The sequence below is a fragment of the Acartia tonsa genome, chromosome 11 (assembly GCF_053477335.1).
Source record: "Acartia tonsa isolate MP-2025a chromosome 11, ASM5347733v1, whole genome shotgun sequence".
Classification (NCBI taxonomy): Eukaryota; Metazoa; Arthropoda; class Copepoda; order Calanoida; family Acartiidae; genus Acartia; species Acartia tonsa.
Genome location: NC_137270.1, coordinates 6,037,341 through 6,055,099, shown reverse-complemented (window position 1 = coordinate 6,055,099; position 17,759 = coordinate 6,037,341). Strand labels below are relative to the sequence as shown.

General features: G+C 34.6%; 1 protein-coding gene across 2 annotated transcripts in view; it reads left to right on the top strand.

Moving 5' to 3' along the window:
- YME1L (ATP-dependent zinc metalloprotease YME1L) overlaps window positions 1-17,759 on the top strand; it is an 18,300-nt gene extending 541 nt beyond the window's left edge. Inside the window, exons 2-24 of one of the 2 annotated variants that reach the window (XR_013883951.1) lie at window positions 1,152-1,200; window positions 1,583-1,664; window positions 2,916-2,978; window positions 4,219-4,288; window positions 4,554-4,629; window positions 4,850-4,906; window positions 5,167-5,264; window positions 5,929-6,043; window positions 7,805-7,901; window positions 8,478-8,574; window positions 9,073-9,245; window positions 9,715-9,833; window positions 10,603-10,711; window positions 11,253-11,367; window positions 11,669-11,820; window positions 12,480-12,563; window positions 13,297-13,380; window positions 13,718-13,837; window positions 14,271-14,324; window positions 15,812-15,915; window positions 16,325-16,491; window positions 16,869-17,387; window positions 17,646-17,759. Coding sequence is in view for 1 of the 2 variants with exons in the window: in XM_080176759.1 (XP_080032885.1) it covers window positions 1,152-1,200; window positions 1,583-1,664; window positions 2,916-2,978; window positions 4,219-4,288; window positions 4,554-4,629; window positions 4,850-4,906; window positions 5,167-5,264; window positions 5,929-6,043; window positions 7,805-7,901; window positions 8,478-8,574; window positions 9,073-9,245; window positions 9,715-9,833; window positions 10,603-10,711; window positions 11,253-11,367; window positions 11,669-11,820; window positions 12,480-12,563; window positions 13,297-13,380; window positions 13,718-13,837; window positions 14,271-14,324; window positions 15,812-15,915; window positions 16,325-16,491; window positions 16,869-16,930 (2,147 nt within the window). In the remaining variant the exon portion in view is untranslated. Of the gene's footprint in view, window positions 1-1,151; window positions 1,201-1,582; window positions 1,665-2,915; window positions 2,979-4,218; window positions 4,289-4,553; window positions 4,630-4,849; window positions 4,907-5,166; window positions 5,265-5,928; window positions 6,044-7,804; window positions 7,902-8,477; window positions 8,575-9,072; window positions 9,246-9,714; window positions 9,834-10,602; window positions 10,712-11,252; window positions 11,368-11,668; window positions 11,821-12,479; window positions 12,564-13,296; window positions 13,381-13,717; window positions 13,838-14,270; window positions 14,325-15,811; window positions 15,916-16,324; window positions 16,492-16,868 lie in introns of both variants that reach the window. The other variant, XM_080176759.1, reaches the window with a different exon arrangement.

The following is a 17,759-nucleotide window of genomic DNA, read 5'->3' as shown; positions in this document are numbered from 1 at the left end:
CCGCAAGGAATCCGCCACTTTTTTTGACGGATTCTTTTGAGAATCCGGAATCCGAATCCGGCCCAAAAATTCGACGGATTGCCATCACTAATGTTTTTGTTCAGTAACGCAGCCACTTTTACCACATGTTATGTCCGTACACAGGGTTTCGGATCCGCATTGATTTTTTGCGGATCCGGATCCTCAAAATTTGGTCAGTGCGGATCCGGATCCGGATCCTTGACAATAAAAATAAAATCACCAAACCTTTCAAAAATATTTATTCTTTAATTCGAAGTCAAAAATACTTTTAATTTTCAAGTCTGACCTTAAACCCTAAAGATTGGCTCTCATCAAGAGAATGTCTGAGATTTTATATAAATTTAGGTAGATTTTTCCATTTTTTCCGCATTTTTTTGAGTCCAAGGATCCAGATCCGGATCCGCACTTTTTTGCGGATCCGGATCCGGATCCTTGGACTCGAAAATATGCGGATCCGGATCCGAAACCCTGTCCGTACATCAGACTACTTCAAGAAATTGACTTCTGTGTCTTTGATTAGAGTAGTTATTTATCGCATCGTATTATAGACAGCTGAACGCAGGTATTAAAACGAACAATTGTAACATTCAAACACGTTTTGTTAGCCCTGAGGGGCCCGGGCTAACGAAACTGATATGTATTATTTATATGAGTTTTAATTTTAATATTCTTAGTAAATTATAGGTGTAGAATACGATACTAGACATGAATTTTGCAGTATGTTGTAAATAGGATTTGATAAATGTTATATAGTATTCTTTCTCTTGTCTTATATATATACATTATTTATTTGTAAAATATGTTTACTTTTTGGTTATCAATATATGCTTTATGCAACTTAATATTTATACTTTTTTGACCAAACCAAACACAATGATAATTTAGAATTTAAAAATAACTTTGCTTTAATTAGGTAGTCTCAACAGATTTTTCTCAATTTCACAAAAGCGACCCGAATCCATAGGTGGCTCTTAGAAATTATATAATGATTTTGTCCTGTACTGTGAACTGTGAGGGGAAAGTCAATTTTCCTTTCAATGTCTTTAAACAAAAATATATTTATCATATTTTAATAAATGCATTTAAAGCATTACTACTCTAATTACATTAACTCTGTAAATGCACTTCAGGTTTCCAAGGAAATGTATTACGATCAACAAGAAATTCATACAGAAGAAGGTTGGTTCATTTTTTTCTCTTCTAATAATATGTAGAAGATGTTATTTGCTTTTATCAAAACAAGGACATTAATATCTCCATAAATAGCGTTTTAAATGAAACTACGGCCCACAAAAAACCATTAGGTACTACATAGTCAAAGGGATTTAACTTAGCTGCGGCAAACCGCAAACAAAAATATTTTATTTCTGTCTTTTCTCCACTCTTTACTGTAAAAAAAAGAATACTTATTGATTTATTTCTAAAAACTTATTATGGACTGACGAACAATTAAGATGCGTTCTTTCATTTAACGAAATAAAACATTTCGAATCTAGTGAAGTTCACAGTAAAATGTTCCTGGTTGGTAACGATTATCTCCAACATTTCAAATGATATTTAGTGTAAGCGTTGGGTTGATATGTGAGCAAAGCCTCCAGGAGACTGTCAGAAATATTTCCTGCTTATCTGCTCCAGAAATACAGGTACAATAGTTTTTTTTTTCAGGTATCTTAAGGTATAAGTCGATGGACGATATATTGATTTAGTGATGGGAATCCGGATCCGGAATACGAATCCGGAATCCGCCCAATTTTCGGCCAATTTTGGAATCCGAATCCGGATCCGGAATCCGTTTTTTATAGCGGATTCCGGATTCCAAATTGGTAGGCTAAAATTACCGTCTTTTTTCTTACAACTCCCTCTGTTTGAAGGCAAAGATCAAAAAAAAAATTTCTACATAACAAATTTTAATAATTACTAATGTGATGTAAATGTTTTAGTTATGCTGGAAGTCAACACTTTAAACAAATCAAGGCTTTAACCAAGTAACATAGTGATAAATTAACAAAAAAAGCTATCCCTCTGTGACGGACGGCCTTTTAAAATACTGCTAGAATCCGGAATCCGAATCCGGAATCCGCCAAAAATAAGAATCCGGAATCCGCAAGAATCCGTCACTTTTTTTGGCGGATTCCTTCAGAATCCGGAATCCGAATCCGGCCCATAAATTCGACGGATTCCCATCCCTAATTGATATACTTGCAATATTAAATAACCCCTTTTGAAGCTTAAAATGTTTTGTTGAAAAGTTTGGACATAAGGGGGGGGTTTTTAATGCAACCATCTCGTAATCAGTGAGCAAATGGCACTTAGAATTCGAGTTTCCATCTGAAATTTTGAATGAGTAATCCTTGGTAGGTCTATTTTCCCTAAATTGAACAAAAAGTTGGAAAAGTAACGGCTAACGGCTGGCGGCTCAGCTGTTTTGTCATTTTTTTGATATCTATAATGCAAATTAGTCACGAAACCTCTCTCAACATAATACTCTTTTCTACTCCAAAACGCTATCAAACGGTTCTACGCGGTAGCTGTTGGTGCTAGAAGTTTTAAAAATCGTTATTGCTATCATTTAACATGAATTAAACCAAAAATGTTTTAAAAAGTTGATTCCTACCTAATTGATGATGGATTTACCCTGAAAATAGGCTAAAAACGGCTAAACGGCTGAGCCGCTAGCCGTTACTTTTCCAACTTTTTGTTCGATTTAGGGAAAATAGACCTACCAAGGATTACTCATTCAAAATTTCAGATGGAAATTCGAATTCTAAGTGCCATTTGCTCACTGATTACGAGATGGTTGCATTAAAAACCCCCCCCTTAGTTTGGAACCAAACAAAAATAAATTAATGTCTGAGGAAAGTTTATTTTGCAATGTTGTAATGTATAAATTTTAGGTTCTTGCAGAAAAGTCAGTCAGCGAGTTAAACACATTTTTACATTCAAACAATATTCAACAGGTATTTAGTTTTAGTCTTGAAAGTACTATAGAATCTTCAGTCTTGTCCAGCTTCTTTCATCAGTGCACTTGTCTGTTCCTTAATCCTGTCCTAAATTAGAAGAAGGGGGTGTCCTTTTTCCGGCTGGGGATAAGTCCTATACCTAGGAAATAGGATTCTAACAAAAATCAGGAATACAAGAGTAAATATAACAAAGGGGGGAGGCGGATGTGCCACTTTTTGAAACCAAAACCAAAAGTCAACAAAGGAACTCATCTAAAAAAAGAGTTACAGGTCTGAGATTTTGCATGGCAGTTGCTTTATAGGGGTACAATATGGAACTGTGAAGAAACGGCGGCGCAACCGCCGAAAACCGGCGTTTCCCGCCGAATTTTTTTTTGCCTTTTCTCGGCGATTTTCGGTTGTTGCGCCGCCGTTTCTTTACAGTTCCATATTGTACCCCTATTCAGCAACTGCCATGCAAAATCTCAGACCTGTAACTCTTTTTTTAGTTGAGTTCCTTTGACTTTTAGTTTTGGTTTCAAAAAGTGGCACATCCGCCTCCCCCCTTTATTTCCTTGATTTATTAAAATCTGTAAAAAGAATAATTAAATAACTTAAAATTATAAAACAAAAGCAATAATAAATAAGCACAACCCTAATAGAATAACAACATAATATAAAGTAAACCAATGAAGAATTGAAGACAAAACTGATAAAAGAATTCTCAACGATTAAACCACGTTTTAATCGGAAATTATTACAGTTAAGTGCGTAACCTTTTTCAGAGATTTCGTTGTGGGGAAGACGAAATAACAACATTATTCTATTATAAAATCATCCAAAATTTTCTATAGTACAAAGTAGTACGATGTCTATCTTTCTGTCCAAAGCTTAAGATATCGGTGACTACTATATCGACAATGTTGTGTTTTCTGTTTATTTTTTACAATACATACTGGTCCTGTGGTGATTTTAAGCAATTTTCTTGGGGATGGGTCATCCCCCTGCTCTTAATTTCATTTATACTAGCGGCTTCACTTTCAGATGCCTCTAGGGGAACTTGTTGGTTGTGGGTTTGAATTCTACAACACAATTTTTCATTTAATTTTTTTTTGATTAGAGGGTTATAATTTCTCTTGGCAGGGTGATGATACCCTCGGAACATACAGACAGAGATCCTTTTAGAGATGACTTGCTTTAGGCCAAGATTCGATCTAATTTGGGATTTTAATTCTAACTCTTATTTATAATATTCTAGGTTCCTAGTCTGGAGAAAAACATTGGAATTGCCTACAGATTACTGCATCAAAATGCCACGAAAAAATCAGGTTTGGTATTTCATCCTAAACAAGGATAATAAGTTACAAGATTAAAATATTATTTGTAAAATAACACTAACATTCCAACATATGGACGGACAAGGTACGATACACTTAAGCTTCACTCTTGTTATTAGATTCTTTACTAGAAGTTTCATCAGCTATCTTATTTTTCAGCCTTAACTGAAAAAAATCAAATATTTACTAAAGAATTCCTCTTACAGCGTAATAAACAGTTTCTATTATTGTTGAAAAGACTTAATTTTCTTTTTAGGTGGCTTTCTGAGTTCATCCTTTTTGCGACAAAAGACATCTCCAATGTTGTTAACCTCCAGAGGATTTAAAACAAAGTAAGTTTTTTTTAGTTATTTGCTTAGCAATTGGATTGTTATATGTACTATAACATATTACTTTTCATGATAACCATTATCGTTCGTTTATTATTGATCAAAATCATTTAATGGACATAAGAAAGGGTGATGTTAGTTCATACACCATAAATCTGTTTCAACCTTTTGTATTTAAAAAATAATCATATAGGTTACAGTCATGATTGTTCTTGTTTTCTAGGCGAAGCGACAGCAATACAGATAAACCTTTCACCAAGATGAACAATTCTGAAGGAAACAAAATAAATTTAATTTTAGTAGCGAAGCTACTAGATATCTGAATGGATAAAAGCAGTTGTAACCCACAACGGATTTAATTCGACAAAAATATTTAATAATTTCAGCTGATTTTTTAGTAAAGACGACCTTTTTATCTGACCCCGCCCCCTTCCCCCCCCCCCCCCCCCAAATATTATTTTAGATTTATTTCGCTTGTTGGCTATACCTAATTCCTGGGATAAAAAGTAATCATATTTATTTTGACAAAAAATCAGGAAAAGCTGAAGATGCAAATATAAATGAGATACTGAAACATTTTGACATATCTGCCAAGGAGAAGGAAAAAATTAACATTGCTCTAGTCTCTTATGCTGCAGGTTATTAGTCTTTTCAGTAGCGAAGCTACTCTATAATTTTAATTTGTATGTCTGTCAGTCTGTAACTCTATGGGGGAAATGTGTATTTCTCAATTTCTATTAAGATAGGTAAACATCGGATTTTTTCTTCAAATAACTTTATTCTTGATTAATTACAACTTAACATGTGCTCTTTAAATCACTCTGTCCGTAGTTTCATTCAAACTTTTTTGTGCTTTCCTACTTTTGGATGTTGTCAACCTTGTTTGTAAGAATAGAAATAATGAAGAGACATACTCCAAATCAGCTAATAGGATAATAGTGGAGGTACTGGTACATTCATGACATGTGTTTGGTTGAAATTGTGTATAGATTTTGGTAGGAAAGGGCATAATTTTTTCGTTTTGTTTACATAATAAGTCAACTATAAATAGTTGCATTTCTTAAGACAAAGCTTTTCTTGGTTAGATTATACCGTGTAAAATTTTAAGTCCTAGTATAGCGTGAAACACATGACAAAACCTGTAATAAGTTAGCTATGAATACTGAATAAAAATTTCGTCGCTTGTATAACTTAAATTCAAAAAAATAAACCAAGGTGTTAGTGTTCTATGGAATCCTTATTAAGTTTGACGAATTTTGGGGTCAGATGGATGATCTAGATATATTATGTCTATGTTTGTAGGAGCAGCCAGAAACAACGACGCACTTGGCTTGGGAAGATCGGCAGCTGGGGACAAAAACAAAGGATTTGACTGGGCCAAAGTAAAAAACCTAAAAAATGTTCTCGTCATCTTAGGAATTTATTATTCATTTTTGATGAAAAAGTTCTTTTATTTCATATTAATTCTATTTTTTTGCTTTACTCAATGTGTATTTTTTGAAAGTTTATAGAACAATATTCCTGGTAGCCTATGAGATCTTATTGTTGACACCAATATAATCATCTAGCTTCTTTAGATTATATCAGCAACCATGACATCTAAGGCTTTGTATTTATGCGAAAGGCAAAGGAGTGGGGAGAAAAAACAAGGGTGTCTGTATATTCTGCAAAATTTACTCTGCTAAAGGGGGGTGGGGAGGGAAATAAAAAATATGTGGTTGGGGGTAAAAAAGGAAAAAAAGGGGGGGGGGGTTTAATGCAACCATCTCGTAATCAGTGAGCAAATGGCACTTAGAATTCGAATTTCCATCTATAATTTTGCATGAGTAATCCTTGGTAGATCTATTTTCCCTAAATTGAACAAAAAATTGGAAAAGTAACGGCTAAAGGCTGGCGGCTCATCTGTTTTGCCATTTGTTTGATATCTATATTGCAAATTAGTCACGAAACCTCTCTCAACATAATACTCTTTTCTACTCCAAAACGCTATCAAACGGTTCTAGACGGTAGCTATTGGTACTAGAAGTTTTAAAATTGGTTATTGCTATCATTTAACATGAATTAAACCAAAAATATGTTTTAAAAAGTTGATTCCTACGTAATTGATGATGGATTTACCCTGAAAATAGGCAAAAAACGGCTGAGCCGCTAGCCGTTACTTTTCCAACTTTTTGTTCGATTTAGGGAAAATAGACCTACCAAGGATTACTCATGCAAAAGTTCAGATCGAAATTCGAATTCTAAGTGTCATTTGCTCACTGATTACGAGATGGTTGCATTAAAAACCCCCCCCCCTTAAGTAAAAACATTTTTCCATTTCTCCCCCTCCTTGGTGAAAAGAAACCCAAACAGTCTAAAACGATTCCAATGCTCAAATTTTAAACAAAAATGCATTAAAACATCCCTGGCCCTATGTGAAGCACTAGAGGCTACGCCCCTAGAGGCCTCTAGTGGCACTTTAAATATATTTTTTTAATAATACGTAACCTTTCAGATGTTGCCTTCATGTCTCTACGTAAAAAATCGATTTTTTTTTTTTTCTTGGGAGGGTGGTGGTACCCTCAACCAAAATAGTTATAAACCTTCCTGGGACCTATAAGAAGCTACCCTGTTAAGGAGAACCTCGGTTCAGCGGTTAGCAAGATCCTTCGGTACAAAAAAAAACAGACAGAAAAACACAAATCCTGTTACTTTATTATAAGGATTACTAATATGAAGAACTCTAATTGCTACCTATCCCTGTGGGTCTCACCTAACCCTGATTTAAAAACACCAATGCATTATAGGTATCCAAATACGGTTTTACTGAGCTGGATCTTTAAAAGCGTAGCCGTTGCCGTAGTCCTGGTCAGAGTTACAGCCACCAACCTAATAGCGATCTTTAAATCATATTAACCACGCGTTGCCGTGGCCACAAAAAAAAATGCGATCTTTAAATCATATTGGCAACGCGTGGTCGTAGTCGTAGCGTGGTTAACCACGCTAAAAGTGACCACAGTCCGTTAGTGTGGCTAAAGCGTTGCTAAAGCCACAGCCATGACTACGGCCACGGCTACAGCCACGCCAACGGCTACACATTTAAAGATCCAGCTCTGGATTGACTTTGGTGTTTTAAATATTTCCTTCAGTTTACCTAAAAATGTACATATAAATTGAAATGAATGCATAAATGAATAGGTTTATCCTTAGCTGTCTTTTTCTACTTCTCCAACAGGCTGGGTTTCAGTTTCAGACTGGCCCGAGGCAGCAACGAGATTTCACCAGAGGATATTGAGGTTAGTTATAGAGTAGCTGCACTATTATTTGTATTTAGAAGCACAAATGCGCAACAAGTCTTCTATGTCACTGTGCTTTTTATTTTCATAGGTCTACAAAGCCAAAGCACACATATTTAACAAATTAACATGTTTTTAAAGCCATGTAGTTTACGCTTTTTACAACAATTCAATCTTTTGTGATTTCTATTTTCTTGTTATTTGTATAGACCGAGGGATATCAAAAATAATGTTCTCCAAAAAGTTTTTTTGTCTGTGCGTCCAACACTCACACTAACTCTAACTTTGGCTATAGTATAGCTAGACGAATGGTTCTTACAGTTTTAAAATCGTCTAACCTAGCCTAATAATCTAGGACACGTGACTACGGACTTCTTTTCCGCTCATTTGTTTGTTTTTTGTTAGCTTGGTCTATTTTGATGTTATTTTAGAGGACAAGGGTGCTATTTATTGATTTTAAACTTGTTTAGCCTTTAGACAGAAAAAAATTTCAATTTATAAGGTAGGTATCAGTTTCAGTTTCATGAAAGCTAATCTAGTTAATTATAATAATACTAATAATGCTTTTTTATTCAGATTACATTTGATGATGTAAAAGGTTGCGACGAGGCAAAGAAAGAATTGCTAGAAGTTGTAGATTTTCTTAAACACCCAGAAAAATTTATCAACCTAGGTAACTTGTTTATTGGAGGAATATTAATCATAGATTATTTCATCATATTATTTCAAACAACGTTAATATGATTTACCTAACATTTCTTACTGTGCAGTTTTGAACAGCAGTGCCTTTGAATTTTTATAGTTGTGATATATGCAATAGAAAATTATGAGATCTAAAAGCGCTTTCTCACAAAGTACAGTGGTTAAGCACCAATAACCCCTGCCACCACCCCCCCCCCCCCCCCTACCTTTTATTATTTCAAAAAAGTTAAGTTAAGTAGGGAAAGTTAATTTTTCATTTGTTTATTACTTTAGGTCAGGTAAAATTAAATACTGGGTAACGCAGTAGGGTTAGTCAAAGCCTAAGGAGACCCCCCCCCCCCCTCCTTGATTTATTTTAGAATTAAGGAGGGATTATCAGTGTTCAATAGGCACTATTTGTGTCTACGCCGAAATATGGATTATTTCAGTTCATGTTTAACCTACATGAAAATACTTTTGCATTTTTAAGGTGGTAGATTGCCCAAAGGTTGCCTGTTGGTTGGACCTCCAGGTACTGGTAAGACCTTGTTGGCCAGGGCCGTTGCTGGTGAGGCAGGTGTCCCATTTTTCCATGCATCTGGGTCAGAGTTCGATGAAATTTTGGTCGGACAGGGAGCTAAGAGAGTCAGAGAACTTTTTAAGGTAGAATTATCAAAAGTTTTATTTGGCCTGATTGAAAAAAAACATATAGTTTTTGCTTCTTCTGGCAATTAAAAAAATATTTATCATTTTTAGTGTTCACAAAAAGTGTGTTTACAGTATAACAGTTCTATATTTTGCATACCTAACTTTTTCTGATTTTAAATATCTTTTTATTTGTCTATTTTGTTGCCATTTGGGTAGGTTTTAGGTGATTTTTAAAAGATACCTTTAACCTTATTTCTCGTATTCATACGAAACAGATTAATATCCGGTGGATTAGAACCGGCTCTCATCCATGTGAAAAAATTATGTCTAGCATCGTATTATATCCAGTTTTTTACGAATATAAAAATGTATGATTATAAGATTTAAACCAGTGTTTTATAGCCCCGAGATTCAAAGGCGGAATATCCGCGGAAAGCTGTTTATTTATAATACGATGCGAGAAATGACTATTAACTTTTTCTAGGCTGCAAAAGCCAGAGCTCCATGTGTGATATTTATTGACGAGATCGACAGCGTGGCTTCCAAGAGAACAAGTTCAAATATTCATCCTTATGCTAATCAAACTATCAATCAACTGCTCAGGTTAGCTTTGCTTTGGTCATTTTTAACTATTTATTTTTTTATAATATAAATGGCTTATTTTTCTGTTTATTAGTGAGCAAGTATAACAAATATTTGTTTCATAAATATTATCACTTTATAGCAAATACAATATTATGATTTAGGAAAACTTTTATTTCACATACTAAATTATTCCTTATGTATTCACTTGAAACTTGACGGCGCCGGTTCCGCTATCGTACTTTAACCAAACAAATTGCCTCGCAAAATTCCAGCTTTAAACCTCCTTCTTTTTGCTGATTATATTGTGTTCTAAGATGGTTTTGGAAAGTGTTACAAGGATAGGAGTAGGTTGCGGGTATATTCCGTAAAGTTGTGAGTTTTAAGGCTTAAATCAGTAGTAGAACGATAATATTCTCTAAATATGTGTATTCCTTATTGAATAGAAGCATAGACAATTTTTTTTTAAGTTAACATAAATTTTTATCGTTCTACTACTGTTTTTAACTTAAAACTCCACATTTACGGATTTTTAGAGCAACCTACTTCTCCCTTTATGTACATTCCCAATTATTATACACAAAGTTACCTTTTCTGTATATTACAATTAGTAGTTACAATGTTTGGACACCCAACTTAAATAACCAACCAATCAAACTTCAGTAGAAGTCCCCAAAGTATTTAATCCAACGAATCAGAAAACGTTATTATAAAACTTTAGGTACTAGTGTAATAAACAGTCCAATGTCCCCTCCCTCTCTGTTTAATGCTGACTTTTGCTGTATTATAGTGAAATGGACGGGTTCATGTCAAATGAAGGTGTAATTGTTCTTGGTGCTACAAACAGAGCTGATCAGCTGGACAAAGCCCTGCTAAGACCTGGCAGATTTGATTCACAGGTTATATTTTAAGTTCAGGTTTATTACAGTATGGCGTCGAAACCGATTAATATCCGCTGGATTAGAACCGGTTTTAACCCATACCGAACAATCATCTATCGTATCTTATTATATCCAGTTTTCAACGAAAATAAAAGATTGCCATCATAACATTAAAACCAGTTTTGTTAGTCCGTGCCTTCGGCCTCTCGGGGATAACAAAACTAGTTTTAATCTTATAATTGTACATTTTTATATTAGCGGAAATCTGTTTATAATACGTTTGGATAAATAACTATTATAGATATGTTGTTCCTACTGTTACAAAAGCAAACATAAAGGGTATATAGGGGTTATCAATACCCTACTTAAAGTTGAAATTGGGAGTACCATTTTTTTCTTTTTTTTACCCTAAGAAATACAACCCCCTAACTAAACCCTGTACGGTACACGCCACTGTTTGTGATAAATAGTTTAATTGGAGATAATGGTTTTTTGTTGGTGCACCTTTTTAAAATGATCTTCCCTAACTCCCTAAAATAATTCTATATTGCTTTTAAAGGTTGAGGTGCCTAAGCCAGACCTGAAAGGTCGCACAGAGATTCTACAGCTGTATTTGTCCAAGATTAAGCATGATAACAGCGTTGATCTTGATAAATTGGCCAGATTGACCGTCGGTATGTATTACTGATTCTTTTAGTAATAAAGTACAAGTTATTACTGTCAAACCAGTAAATTAGTAATTAATAAACTTGATAACCTTTTCTAATGTCTGTCGTCTAATAATTTTAGGAAGGGAGGGGACATTGGACTTTAAATTACACTGGTACCCAAATCTTTGAATACTTTTATTGGATTTTTAATTGGTTTGTTCCAATCTAGTAATATCAAAACTTTTTAATCATTTATCTTAATTTACAGAAAGAGTAATTATCCCTTATCCCTTTAGATCCATGAATGATACCACCAAATATTTAGGATTTTCTGGTGCTGATATTTTCAACATGGTGAACACAGCCGCTATCCGGGCCGCCGTTGACTCGAAGGATTTTGTGAGTATGGCAGAGTTCGAGTACAGCCACGATAAGCACACACTGGGCACTGACTGGAAGTCCAGAGTCAGGGACAAGGTAAGGTCAATTAGGTCCCCAAAGTTTTATGATAACGTTTTCTTATTTCTTATCATCTTTGGGGATTCAGTAAATTTTGATTCTTTCATTAAGTTAAATGTTCAAACATTTCAACCATTATTTTCAATCTACAAAAAGGTTAATTTTGTGTATAAACATTGGGATTGCACCACATCAATTTATCGGCCATTGTCTCATCCCTTTAGATCCCTGATTGCCAGGGTAAAATTTAAAATAAGAACAAACACTTTAAATCATGCCAAGAATTGAAATTTATAGACTTAGAAATATGATAGATTTATGTATTTCAACACGAGCATTAAAAAAATATATATATAACTGTGAAGTGTTTTGGAGGTTCTTAACCTTCCTCCTTAAATTTAAGGGGGATTTCTGAAATTAAAAGATGTAGTAACTAAATATATTATTAAACTTTGGACTGGCCTAGAGATTACAGTTTACCACGAAGCCGGACACTATTATGTACTTAACTAGAGTATCCAAACTTACTCAATAATCCCCTTCTTACGCAACCATGGGAAGTTACGTGATTATTATTGCGAATGAGAAATTCGAGTCAAAACACATGGAGAATTGAACTCGAACTCTCAACAACCGTAGCTAAGTGTGGTACTACTAAGTGTAATGTTTAACTTCAGACTGACCTGGAGATAACAGCTTACCACGAAGCTGGACACACTCTAGTGGCATATTTTACTCCTTGTGCTACGCCTCTATACAAGGTTAGTAACTACAATGGATATTCTATTATATAAAGTAGAAAGCTTTCTTGTCTGTAGCAAAGGATCTCGCTAACCGATATGGTTCTCCTTAACAGTGAAGCTTCTTATAGGTCTAGAGAAGGTTTTTATCTGTTTTGGGGGATGATATCTCCAATCCTAAAAATACTCCCCCCCCCAAAAAAAAAAAAAAAAATTGATGTAAAAGTTACTGGAAATTTGTTATTTTGTGCATAGCTTAATAACCGGGCAACCGATATAGTTCTACTTTTCAGTGAATCTTTTTATAGTTCCATATAAGTTTAATAGCTATTTGCAGGGGAAGTACCTCCACCATTCCATGAGAAATCAAATCACCATTAGAAAAAATGTCCCACCCAAATTAAAAGTTTAGCCAACTTTCCTCTGCTCTCTCTCTCTCTCTCTCTCTCTCTCTCTCTCTCTCTCTCTCTCTCTTTTTCTCTTCCTTCTAGCTTATTATATCATGTAATATTCTTTTTCAAAATAAAAATAAACAATTATACTTTTCTCACACATTTGTGGGGGAGGGGAAAGAGAAAGGGAGAGGGGGGACATAATAGCTCCGCTAAAGCGTACATTACTATCAAAAGTCCATTTTCCTAAGGTTAAAAAGCGTACATTACGCTCAAAAAGTGTACATCTGGCACTATTGCTCTCTTAGTGCCCCTATAGGCCCATTGAAGTAGTATCTCCTAAAATACTTGATATTGTTCAGGTTACAATTGTTGCTAAAGGTCAAAGTGGAGGGCACACAGCATTTTTGCCAGAGGGGGACAAGTGGCATCAGACTAAAGCCCAGGTAATTTATAACTCAAGAAACCGTTAATGCTAAGCTTTTCTTTAATTAGTGTCTGTACGAATTACGTCCATACTTAACGATTAGCTTTTTCGTCAATTTAGGCATGTTAGAATTGTCCTATAGATTTGAAACTAATAGTTTGGTACAATTTAGTTTTAAAAACATCAAGACTTGAAAATCATGTTTTTTTTATATATGCAACATAAACGGCATGCCTAATTGTTTGCTATTTGTTGTAATACAATATACTTGCAAGATGGTGTACTTGTAACTTGTTTTTTTGCAATCAAACTTGTTAAATGCACTTAATTATCCCTTGACTTGAGTTTTCATGCAGTTGCTTGCCAGAATAGATGTTGCAATGGGAGGACGTGCGGCTGAAGAGCTCATCTTTGGAAAGGACAAAATCACTGGTGGTGCCAGTGCAGATTTGCAAGACGCCACAAAAGTTTCAGAGGTAATAGTAGCTGGTTCTGATATACCCCACACCATCTTCCCACCGTGTATTAAGTTTCAATTCTATAAAAATGTGTGTATTGCCCCGAAGGAAGATTTAACCTTACGAACCATTATTCTTGCTTGTACGTACATGGTTCAATTTGAGTTTAATTGAAACTGTCGAGTCAATAAGAATCTAGGATTTACAAGAATAAGACAATGACCGATAATTTGATGTACATTCCCAATGATGATACTTCAAATTGCCCCTTCTGTATATTACAACGTTTGGATTTCAACCAATCAATATTCAATGAAGTCCCCAAAGTTGTTAAGCTAACGAATAAGTTAACGATATTTTTAAACATTGGGGGCTAATGTAATAAAGACCCCAATGTCATCTTCCTGCCTGCATGAGAATCCACTTATAGACTAACTTATCACTGTTTAAGGCGATGGTAAAACAACTTGGAATGTCTGAAAAGATTGGTTTGAGAGTCGTGCAGGTAAAATGAATAAAAAGAGTTGGGATGTCTCTATGTATGTCTGTTAGTCCTGTCAATTCTTGCTCGACTGTTTTAGTAATGGATATACAACACCTGGGTACATTAAATTGATAGGAGGAAAATTTGTCTCTAATTTTGGTTGCTAATAAGAAACTCGTTTATTGGTCATTTATTGGTGCAACATCCAAGTAATAATATATCGATTGTTTTGAGTTCATAAAAGAACAAATTAGACATGTCTTCTTTTGTTCTCTGAAGAAAGTGCAATAACCAATACCCCAAAAAAATTCATTCAATTTTTATGATTTGAGAGCTGAAATAAAGATTGACTGGAAAAATACGCCAATAAATTCTTGTCAAATTTTTTCAGAGGTGAATAACTAGGTATATTCTGCATGGAATTCTCTTATAACAAGGATGACAACATCCATAAAAGCGAAGCGCTGAAACGGTAGGACAAACGGACATTAACACTTGAATAGTGTCAAAACTGAATAATCAGAATATAAATGTATGAGAGTTGATGAAAAATTGTAAGTAAATTTGTTGAAAAACTGCTTGATACAGAATAATGTTTATGGACATACTTACATTTTTAGGACTTAACTATAGAGTTGCTTCGCTTATGATCTTGTATTTTGTAGTCCCAGGAATCAGTACACAAAAAATCAGATCAATCGGATAATTAGATCATATAAAAAAGGGGGGGGGGAGGGGGGCGAAAGTGACACTTTTTGAAACCAAAACTAAAAGTCAAAGGAACTCAACTAAAAAAAGTGTTACAGGTCTGACATTTTGCATGGCAGTTGCTTTATAGGGGTACAATATGGAACTGTGAAGAAACGGCGGCGCAACCGCCGAAAACCGCCGAGAAAAGGCAACAAAAATTACGGCGGGAAACGGCGGTTTTCGGCGGTTGCGCCGCCGTTTCTTCACAGTTCCATATTGTACCCCTATAAAGCAACTGCCATGCAAAATCTCAGACCTGTAACCCTTTTTTTAGTTCAGTTCCTTTGTTGACTCTTAGTTTTGGTTTCAAAAAGTGTCACTTTCGCCCCCCCCCCTTTGTTGTTAAAAAGTAAAAAAAATCAACATGTTTAAAATGAACGTACGTACATTTTAGCAATGATTATAGAGTTGCTATGCTTTCTAAATCGTACAAATGAACGTACGTACATTTTAGCAATGATTATAGAGTTGCTATGCTTTCTAAATCGTACATAACTAATGCAGGAATCACCATGCAAAGTTTGAAATCGATAGGACAATTCTAACATGCCTAAATTAACGAAAAAAGCTATCCGTTACGGACGGACGGACGGACCGACCCAATTATAGAAAAGCTTCGCTTTTAAAAATAATGTGGAAAAAAATTCCCCCACCTAGAGAAGAAAAAAAATTGAGGGGGGGGGGGAGAGAATGAAATATTTTGTAGCCGGGGGAAAAAGGAATCTTGAGCAGAATATACACCCCTCTATCTCTTTTAGAGTGATGAGATGGCACCTGGTTCTGTTGAACTGATGGATGTTGAGATAAACAGAACTATGAATGAATCTTACAAAAGAGCACAAACTATTCTTAAGACATACAGGTCTAATACATTTATAAAGCTTCCGTGACCATGAACAATTGAATTCACTTCCTCCTACCCCCCTCCCCCAAGACATAAAATCGGCTTCTTTAAAAACATATTTTAAGGTAAGGCGTCGAACTTCACCAATCTTTCATAAATGCTATTAGAACCATCTAGATGCATAGTTTAGTCGCTATCCTATAGTCAGGTTTTTTATGATGCTTTAGATTGCAATAACTTCTGCACAGATCGAGTTCTCCATTTTAGGGAATGTTCACATAGGTCTTGTGATTTTATAGGCTATTATATTTTTAGATTTAAGTCTAGGGATGCTTTTTTGGCAAGTTTATAGCCTCTCCCTAACCGTGAGCCCCTAAATGCTAGGGGCGCAACTAAAAACTAACTAATTTTTACTCTTTGCATACAGGAAAGAGCTGGACATGTTAGCTGAGGCTCTTCTGCATTTTGAAACCCTAGATTTTGATGACATCAAGACCATCATTGAACACAAGCGTCCTCCTTCAAACAAATTTCCAGTGTCTAGCGCCATAAGATTGGCCAGCAAGACGGCTGGCAGCTCGGTTGATGTTCCAGGTAAGCTAATAATGTTTATAAATGCTCAAAAGGCACTTTGTGTGAAAGCACAAACTTTTAAAGTACTAATGAAAACAACCCATCTTCGCAGGGATCTAAAGGGATAAGACAATGGCCGATAAAGTACATCCCCAATGATGATGCCAAAATTACCCCTCTTTTAGATTACAATTTGTGGATAAAACGTTTGGACACTTTACTTAATGAACTAACTAATCAAATTAAGTCCCAAAGTTGTTTAGCCAACGAATAAAAAAACGTTATTATAAAACTTTGGGGACCATTGTTATAAACAGCCCAATGTCCCCTCATTCCCTGCCATCTTGCACTTATTTTTAGTTATAAAATATAATAGAAGAAACTGTTTGATATTTCAGGTATGCCACCAGTGCCTGCAGGCTCACCGGCTGGGCCTGTAGGTGGAGAGATCATTGGTTAATTCAAGGATTCTCATTTAAAGTTTATACATCTTTTCAAAAGATGACCATTGCAATTTTTTAATTTTTTTTCATATAAATAAGCAATATGTTTGTAAAGAAATAGTTTCAAAAGTATTGAAATATGTAAATATTGCTTATTTTGTTTATCAAGACTTTTATTAAAACTACCTAACAAAGTTATTTTTTATATTTCAAATCATGTTTACAAAAGTTATTTGCCCATTTATTCAGAAACTATGTTATTCACAATGTTTATAAAAAAAAACAATAAATGGGATTTGTTAAAAAAATTTTTAGATATTTTTGATTGTTCTTTACTTCCTATAGTCAACTTATTATGCTGAATGTTTTTGTAATTGAAAAAAAAAGGAAAAATTCTTTTTCTTATCCAGTGACCTTGTAAGATTATTGTGATAAACATTAATTTAAAGTCAGGCATAAATCATTATGTTAGGGGTGATTACCATTTAGACTAGGCATGAAGGACATTACATAAAGTCATATGGGGAACTTTTTGAAAAATAAGCAAAAAGCTACTTGTCTTCTCAACTAGAGACACAAAAATCCCTTAGAATGATGGGAAATTTGATTTTAATTAGTGCAAATTAGGGAGGGTAAATAGAATATTTTTTTTCGCAACAGGGGAAAAAGATTAATAACTTTGCCCTGATAATGCTCTATTTAATTCACTCCTTTATTGTTGTTTATTTACAGATTCAAAAATATCAATGCAGAAATAAATATAAGATATATAAAAGCTGGTAACCCTTTGATTATGCTTGTTTTTGTTGTGTGATCTTAAATAAATAAATATTAATATAAAAAGAA